Source organism: Chenopodium quinoa, unplaced genomic scaffold (genome assembly GCF_001683475.1).
Source record: "Chenopodium quinoa cultivar QQ74 unplaced genomic scaffold, ASM168347v1, whole genome shotgun sequence".
Lineage (NCBI taxonomy): Eukaryota > Viridiplantae > Streptophyta > Magnoliopsida > Caryophyllales > Amaranthaceae > Chenopodium > Chenopodium quinoa.
In genome coordinates, this window is record NW_018742484.1 from 1,671,151 (window position 1) to 1,679,797 (window position 8,647).

At 35.7% G+C, this 8,647-nt stretch overlaps 1 protein-coding gene across 3 annotated transcripts; it reads right to left on the bottom strand.

Moving 5' to 3' along the window:
- Nucleotides 1–989: 989 nt before the first annotated feature.
- Nucleotides 990–7,791, bottom strand: LOC110719349. 3 transcript variants are annotated; one of them, XR_002511079.1, is made up of 7 exons: nt 7,402–7,791; nt 5,592–5,636; nt 4,520–4,710; nt 4,316–4,429; nt 3,317–4,104; nt 3,096–3,212; nt 990–1,503 (listed from the first exon to the last, which is right to left on the bottom strand). XR_002511079.1 is itself a non-coding variant. In XM_021898261.1 (3 exons), exons 1-2 carry the CDS (start codon nt 4,935–4,937, stop codon nt 4,326–4,328), a joined length of 522 nt encoding a protein of 173 aa, XP_021753953.1. In that variant the 5' UTR covers nt 4,938–4,946; the 3' UTR covers nt 3,653–4,064; nt 4,316–4,325. The 3 variants fall into 3 exon arrangements, 2 of the variants coding, with proteins under 2 accessions (XP_021753953.1, XP_021753952.1); XM_021898261.1 differs by lacking the exons at nt 990–1,503; nt 3,096–3,212; nt 5,592–5,636; nt 7,402–7,791 and having other exon boundaries at nt 3,653–4,064; nt 4,520–4,946; XM_021898260.1 differs by lacking the exons at nt 990–1,503; nt 3,096–3,212; nt 5,592–5,636; nt 7,402–7,791 and having other exon boundaries at nt 3,653–4,104; nt 4,520–4,946.
- Between the last annotated feature and the right edge of the window lie 856 nt (nt 7,792–8,647).

Here is an 8,647-nt window from a genome sequence, read left to right on the forward strand (position 1 = left end):
AAAAAAAACTGTCCATCTATTAAAATCCAAGTTACAGACAAAAAAATAAAATAAAAAAATTGTCTTAAAATGCAATAAAAGTAGCACTACAACAACTTTGTATAAATCCCAACATAGCAGAACATCAACTAAGCAAGATAACAACTCCAGTGAACATGGCAGAACAACAACTCAGCAATCCAATGAACATAACTAGATCAAGAATTAGTTCAAATAAACCTAAAATATAACTAGATTAATTCAAGCAAAATAAATAGCAATTACCATATTATAAAGAAAAAGAAATTTGGGAAAATTTAATCAAAATTCAAGCAAAATCAAAATATAACAACCAAATCCATCCCCCAACAGATTTTTCATCACTACAAGAAAACAACTGGATTTCGACGGAATTTTTCTGTCGAAAACATCAGGAAATTCGTCGGAAAACAACCTTCCATTAGAATCAGCCTGTCGCAATACCCTTTGCAGGAAATTCCGATGGAAATTCCGTCGGAAGCCACTTTTCCGACGGAATCCATTCTGTCGGAGCTGGTTTTGACTTTAAACAAGAGTCCGTCGCAATTTTCCAACGAAAATAATTCCGTCGGAAAAGGTCACATTCCGACGGAAAAATTCGTCGGAATCTTCCCTCTTCCGACGAATTTTTCCGTCGGAACATGTCCTTTTCCGACAGAATTTTCCGCCATAATAGACATATACCGACGGAAAATTCCGTCGGAAAAGGACATGTTCCGACGAACTTTTCCGTCGGAAGTGGAGAAGATTGTGACGAATAATTCCGTCGGAAGAGGAGAAGATTCCGAGGAATAATTCAGTCAGAAAGTAAGAGCTTTCGGCGGATTTTTTTCTGTTAGAATTGGTCCTGTTTATTTAGCAAATTAAACGATTTAATTTGGATTTACCACTATTCGTCACCTATATCTCCTGCACCTAATTTAAGATATATTTGAATTTATGATTTAATTACGAAAATATTTTTATATATTTATTTATAATAATGTATACATTGTGTGCAACTATACAACATAATCTAAATCTAAATACATGTACATACTATATACATAAATTCTAAGCTACAGCCGAAGTACCTTGCCCTGCACCGCCGCTACCCAGGTCGTTTGTGGGGTCTCGACTCTGATGTGGAATGTTATAACATGGGTCGTTGCTGGAGAATCGACGCATCAACTCATCATACCTCTCTTGGTTTCTCCTTTCTATTTCGGCCAATCGAGCCTCCATCTCGACTTCCATTTCACTCCGCATAGCTTGCACCCTCTGTTCCACCTAATCCTGCATCTGGGAAAATATGGAAGGTGTGTACTGCTGGGAAGACTTGGAACCTAAACCCTTCCTGTTTCCATAATACAGCTCTGCACCTTAGCCAAGTCCCTTCACACGACCCTTCTTGTTGCAACCACCTACAGTTTCCCAATACAGCTCATTTGGACTCTTCCAAATCCTTTGGGTGCTTGCTTCTTCAACTTTCTTCTGGTAGGCCTCCTACAAGATACACATATGAAAAGGTGCACACAGATGTAAGTTAAAATAATCTTTTTGAACAAAATAGAAACAAGTAAGGCCTATATGACCTATTCTTTGCCCATTATCAACATTTCTTACCAAATGAACCATTTGTTTCTCATAACATGTCTATTATAGTTAGTTTTAGGATTACATGCCTTGAAATCACAAAAAAAAAAAAAAAAAAAACCAACTCCCTAAGTTTTGGGAATGATTTGGACCAAATTCAACATGCCTTGAAATCACAAAAAAAAAAAAAAAAAAAAAACCAACTCTTTAAGTTTTGGGAATGATTTGGACCAAATTCAACCAAGTGAGGCATATATGACCTATTCTTTGCCTATTTTCTACATTTCTTACCAAATGAACCATTTCTTTCTCATAACATGTCTATTATAGGTAGTTTTAGGTGAACATGCCTTGAAATTACAAAAAAAAAAACCAACTCCCTAAGTTTTGGGAACGATTTGGACCAAAATAGAACCAACTAAGGCCTATATGACCTATTCTTTGCCTATTTTCTACATTTCTTACCAAATGAACCATTTCTTCCTCATAACATGTCTATTATAGGTAGTTTTAGGTGTAAATGCCTTGAAATCACAAAAAAAAACTAACTCCCTAAGTTTTGGGAACGATTTGGACTAAAATAGAACCAACTGAGGCCTATATGACCTATTCTTTGCCCATTTTCTACATTTCTTACCAAATGAACCATTTATTTCTCATAACATGTCTATTATAGGTATTTTTAGGTGTTCATGCCTTGAAATCACAAAAAAAAAACCAACTCCCTAAGTTTTGGAACGATTTGGACCAAAATATAACCAACTAAGGCCTATATGACCTATTCTTTGCCTATTTTCTACATTTCTTATCAAATGAACCATTTCTTTCTCATAACATGTCTATTATAGGTATTTTTAGGTGTACATGCCTTGAAATTACAAAAAAAAAAACCAAAATAGACCAAAATAGAACCAACTAAGGCCTATATGACCTATTCTTTGCCCATTATCTACATTTCTTACCAAATGAACCATTTGTTTCTCATAACATGTCTATTATAGTTAGTTTTAGGTGTACATGCCTTGAAATCACAAAAAAAAAAAAAAAAAAAAAAAAAAAAAAAAAAACCAACTCCCTAAGTTTTGGGAACGATTTGGACCAAATTCAACCAAGTGAGACATATATGACCTATTCTTTGCCTATTTTTTATATTTCTTACCAAATGAACCATTTCTTTCTCATAACCTGTCTATTATAGATAGTTTTAGGTGGACATGCCTTGAAATCACAAAATAAAAGCAGCTCCCTAAGTTTTGGGAACTATTTGGACCAAAATAGAACCAACTGAGGTCTATATGACCTATTCTTTGCCTATTTTCTACATTTCTTAACAAATGAACCATTTCTTTCACATAACATGTATATTATAGGTAGTTTTAGGTGGACATGCCTTGAAATCACAAAAAAAAAAACCAACTCCCTAAGTTTTGGGAACGATTTGGAAAGTAATTCATGAAATTAATCAAATAAGTTCAAATCCTAAGTGTTATTGAAGTTATTACCGCAATATGCTGTGCTTTGGGGTTGGCTGGTACTGTGCCTTTCCCAGGCACTTCCTTGAAGTGCATCTTCAGGAAAAGCTCATGAGCTGTTGGGAGCTGGTCTTAATTCTCCGCCGCCTTTGATTATACATGTAGAAAATGATAAACGAACCATGTTAGAGCACCTTTACATAGTAATACACAATTCTATTCTATTTTACCTGCCTATTCAACAAACTTACCATCCGTTTAGCATGTTGTACAGCTGACATCGAACCCTGATAGTCGGTAGATTCAACCGCATTTTCCAATGAATCGCCCCTCCTGTTCTTCTTGTTTTGGGCTGACCTCTTCTTGTAACACTAGACGAAAAAGGTAATTTGGCACCGGTTCAAACCCCCCCTAAGGCCCCGGTTTTGAACCGTTGGGGATTTGAGGGATGCCAAATCCTCAAAAATTTGGCGCCGGTTTTGAACCAGTGCCAACTAAAGGCTTCGGCATCGGTTAACCAGTGCCAACTTCAAACGCGCGAATTTTTTTTTTATTATCAACACTATTGGCACCGGTATTAGGCAAGAACCGGTGCGAAAAACTGCACTTTAGGCATCGGTTCTTGGCTAAAACCGGTGCCAATAGTCTCAAAAAAAAATTTAAAAAACTTTTGGCACCGGTTCTGGTACAAACCGGTGCCAGAAATACCCCAAAAAAATAAAAAATAAAATTTTTTTTTTGCATTTTTTTCACTTAAATTGATATAGAAACATTAACATGTATATAAACTTACATATTTTCATTAAAAAAGGCTATAAAGCCTGTAATATTACAATTTTCGTCCCAAAAAAAATTAAATAATCCAGACTTATCTCTGATCGACCTTTCTTGCATTACACTTAAAACAGGGACCGGGACAACACCTAACACAAAGCCAAAACTACGGAGAACAAAACAAAAAATAGCAGCCCAAAAAGACTTCCTGAAATGTGAGAAGTCCTGCGTGGTGGAATGCACGAGTTATATTATACAAGGTTTCCTGAAATGACTTGGATTAGTACTACAGTCTCATATGAGTGATTTTAAGATTATGCACTCAAAGTAAAAGACTTATTTATTAAATTGGTATTACAAACTTAGAAAAAACATTAATATTAGGCAATCAGATAATATTTATTAATGTAATAGACTTGTAAACTTCTCAAACTTCATCCCTGAATAAGTTTTCTTATTTAACAACACCAGCTTACCTGGCTATTTTCACAAAGTCGCAGATTGTTGTAAAGGAAAGCTAAGCCTTGTGCAACACACTGATGCTTGTTTTTGAAGTCTATGTCCAAGGGCTAAATTGATTAAGGCAGTCCCTGCAAAGTAAGATGCATCAGTTAAATGGAGAATCAACACCAGCACACTCACATTAATCAGATTCGGATAAAGATAAACATAAAACATACCGACACAGAGATTGGTCAGTGGGGAATTTGGCATTTGTTTATGCGCTTCCAAGTATTCCCTTGCAGCTACTTGGTGTTGACTGATCATTGTAAACTGATTTCCAGAAATGATCATGGGTGGCACTAGATCCTTATGTTCAACTCGCATATGATGCAGAAACTTATTATGCTTTGAGAGACGATTCTCTAACCTAAAGCCAGATGAACAATAGTAAGAAATATTATAAGATAGTTTCAAGTTATAAGGCAGACCATAGCAAACCAGCAGGGACAGAAAAAACAGAAGCTCTGAGCAGGCACAGGAACAGTCAAACAACCCTAGCACACTGACTAGCTTAGCATCACAGTAGAACACAGCCTGCAGCAACACACAATAGACAAAACGGGTACACTCAGTTGGTACTTGGGTCTTGCACATCGACTATTGCTCGTCCTGTACTTTTAGCCACTGTTAAGGTTGGTCCACTAGGCGAAAAAGGAAAAAAGGAAAGGGTTAAGGTAGGGAAGAGAGTTGTTGATGAGCTTATAGGCAATAATTTGACAAGGGAAAGAGCTTATAGGCTTGTGCTTTCTAGGCTTGTGTTTGCTAGAAGAGTGCTATAATTTCAAAATAAAGCTCTTTAGTGAGTGATGATCAATGAGTGAGAATCAAAGCTTCCTACCTCTTGCTGTCTTGCTTTAATACTTGTATTATGTTGTAGGCCATTATGACTAGCCTTATTTTAGATCAAAATCCATACTTTATCTTCACATTATTTTCAAACAACCTAAACAAACCGCCTACGCTTATTAGGGTGTAATATTACAACTCACATATCAAAAATCATAATGTGTAGTGACTTCATTACATCCGCTGTGAAAAAATAAGTATATATGGTGTTGTTAGTCTATTATTCAGTGACAACACTTTAGGGATACAAGTGAAACTATTATTCTAATAGTTTTTTTCCCCTAAATTTTTCTAATGCCAAGTAACCAGCTCATCAGAGAAATGAAAACTCTTCAGTTAACCTTGCACACTTTTAAAGGCACAAAACGAGAAGGTGAACAAACAGAATTTTAGGAGGGGTACCAGTTATGTTGCTATCCCTTAGTACATCAACCAAAAGGGCAGGACCTGTAATAAAAAACAAACAACAGCAATAAGCAATTAAATGATCAACAATATCTAATCATTAGCCAAATATCCAAAAATCAAACAAAAGCCAAAAACTATCAATTCAATAAAACTAACATTTTATGAGATAGAAGAATAACAAGCACACCATCATCTAGCTAAACATAATAGCAAATACCCATTAACTCTAGATAATGATGTAGTCTGACTCGATCTCAGGTCTTGAGTAAAACCACTACAAGTCTATGACTTTATCAAATAAGCCACTTTACCTGATAAGCTAGCAGTCAACCAGAAATAGAAATAACACGGAACTAAAATCATTGATCCAACAAATAATTAATTTCCAATTAAAACCCAGCAGAAAAAACAGAAGCTTTGAGCAGGAACAGGAACAGTCAAACAACCGCAGCACACTGACTAGCTCAGCATCACAGTAAAACATAGCCTGCAGCAGCACACAATAGACAAGACAAGAGCTAGAGAAACAACAACTCAACCCAGCAGATAGAAAAGACAGACTCAAGGCATGAATCAAAGCTAAACAGACTCCAGAACACACGCCAAATCCAGAATTCAGCAAGGCACACAGAGAAGAAACAGACAGAAAACCAGGCCAGCAAGAAAAACAAACACCAATTCTTGTAGAAATCAATTTGAGGGTAAAAGTCAATTTGAGGCATTTATATTGAAACATGTGGATTAACGAGTAGAAATCATATAACAATTGATTTAACCTACACCTGTAGTTATTAAAGAGGAAATAAAAGTTAATAATCATGAGTTGGTATATCAGATTATCAAGGGTATATTGTTGATCATTTCATCAATGCGATATGCAAAGTATGATTTGCATCATAAATACCAAAGTTCATAGTTAATTAAAACCAACTTTACGCAGCATTAAACCTACAACAAATCAGTTATATGATTTAATGATTCTATCAAAGATTTAATTCACGTAAAATATAATTCTCTCTTGAAAGAAGAAAGTTGCCAAGATTGCAACTCCCCCATCTACCCATATGCATTTAATATAATTTTCAAACACATTTAGAAGATTAGCCTCAAGAAAGTAGCAAATAACAGCAGAATTTACTTCGTTTTCAATATCTTCAACCTCAACTTTAGCTAAATTATCGTATTCTGTGTTCTCAGAAATTTTATGCGAATTGACATCTAAATTCATATTACCACAACAAATTTCAAACAGCAAAAACAGGAGAAACAGAGTAGTTACCCATACTAATCCCAAGATAAACTCTGCATTCAATAGAACTATATAGTATCTATATGGTACCAAGTACCAACATTGATTTTAAGTCTTCAAAATCCTATTTATAACGACCGAGGTGCTGCTACGGTGCTACCAGAAACTCTAAGACATAGATAAGGAAATAAAACAGAAAACCTTTTTCGTGCAACATCATTACTTGAATTCTATGATGAAGAAGCCAAACAAACACCTCCTTTTCTTCTTCCACCCCAATATATACTTCATTTCTAGAGCTGAAATTGGAATTAATTTTTAACATCAACCCTAATATTTCTACACAAGAATAATTCTTAATTAATAGTTTCAAATTGAAATTTAAATGTTGCCAAGCATTATCAAATGTAGAATTTTATGATCAATTTTAAAAAATATTAATTTGACAGAAATATAAGATTATGATAGATTAATAATACAAAATAAGGAAAAAAATGCAGGAATAAAGAAGAGAAGAGGAGCAAATCCAGGAAAAAAAAACCCAGAAACCCTAACCTCGAATTTCTGATTTTTGGTTCGAAATTGATTCGAATTTGTTGTTATTGAAGACGCACGCACATCGAATTGATTCAAATAGACGCACCCAAAAACCCTAACCTCCAATATTGTAGAAAGAGAGAAGGAGAAGGAGAAGGAGATCGAAAGAGAGAAGAAAGGAAAGGGAAAGTGACGGTTATGGAGAAGGAGATCAAAGGAGAGAGACGGAGTGTTAGAAGAGCTCAGAAGCCCCTTCAATGGAGAAATTCGAGTACGCTACAATGGAGGAGAGAGAAAGGCAGATTAGATGAGAACGAAGAGGAAAGAGCAAGGAAATGAATTGAAGAAGAAGACGCGCCTTAAACCGAAATTTTTTTTCAAATGGCACCGGTTCAAACCGGTGCTAATTACTATAGTTGGCACCGGTTTAAGGCGAACCGGTGCCAACTTTATTGCTTTTTTTGTTTTTTGTTTTTTTTTTGTTTTTTTTAAGGTTGGAACCGGTTTGAACCGATGCTAATTAAATGATTTGGCACCAGTTTTGGATGGAACCGGTGCCAACTCCCTATTTTCCAATCCCGCCCATTTCTTATGGCACCAATTTTCAAGAACCGGTGCTAAAGGGGGGGTGCCTATTTGATTTTTTCTACTAGTGTAAGTTGGATCATTGGCAACAATATCCATCATTTTCTTGTGAACGTCCTCATTGAAACAGCTTATCTTGGCGCCTCTCATCTTGTACGTGACTATGTAGAACATGTCACGTAGCCGAGTAGCACACTTCTTTTCAAAAGTGTGCTTCAGATCCTCGGTCAATTGAGGTGCCCATGTGAATTCTTTCTACAAATGATAAACTTTATAAGTCATATACTCAACTTCATCTCATACTTTTCATAAAACATGTATTAATTAAGTTTAAAATAGCTTACGCTGAATAAGTTCCACCAGTGTTGCTTCGTTGCTTAATCCACCTCTCCATAATTCCTCCAAGGCTCTCGATAGTACCCGGTTAGCGTCCCGGAGACCGCATTCCTCACCTTGTTATCGTTAAACCTACATTTAAAGACGAAACCAAGAAGTTAGATGATCATCAACAAAAAGTAATATAAAACTTGTTAGAGGTAATAATTAGGTTAATTTCTCAAAGTTAAGAATGTAAAACCAATTCATTGAATGTATGTACGTACCAGAGCACAGTAGGGTCTAATACCGGCAACTGTGAATGCTGTTGTGACTGATCTCGTGATGTGCTGGAAGTGGGCTC

Excerpts from the sequence above, each read along its gene's own strand:
- LOC110719349 (XM_021898261.1), bottom strand. The coding sequence starts at position 4,937 with ATGTGCAAGACCCAAGTACCAACTGAGTGTACCCGTTTTGTCTATTGT. Across the intron at positions 4,430-4,519 it reads ACTGACCAATCTCTGTGTCG|GGACTGCCTTAATCAATTTA; the intron begins GTATGTTTTATG and ends CTTACTTTGCAG.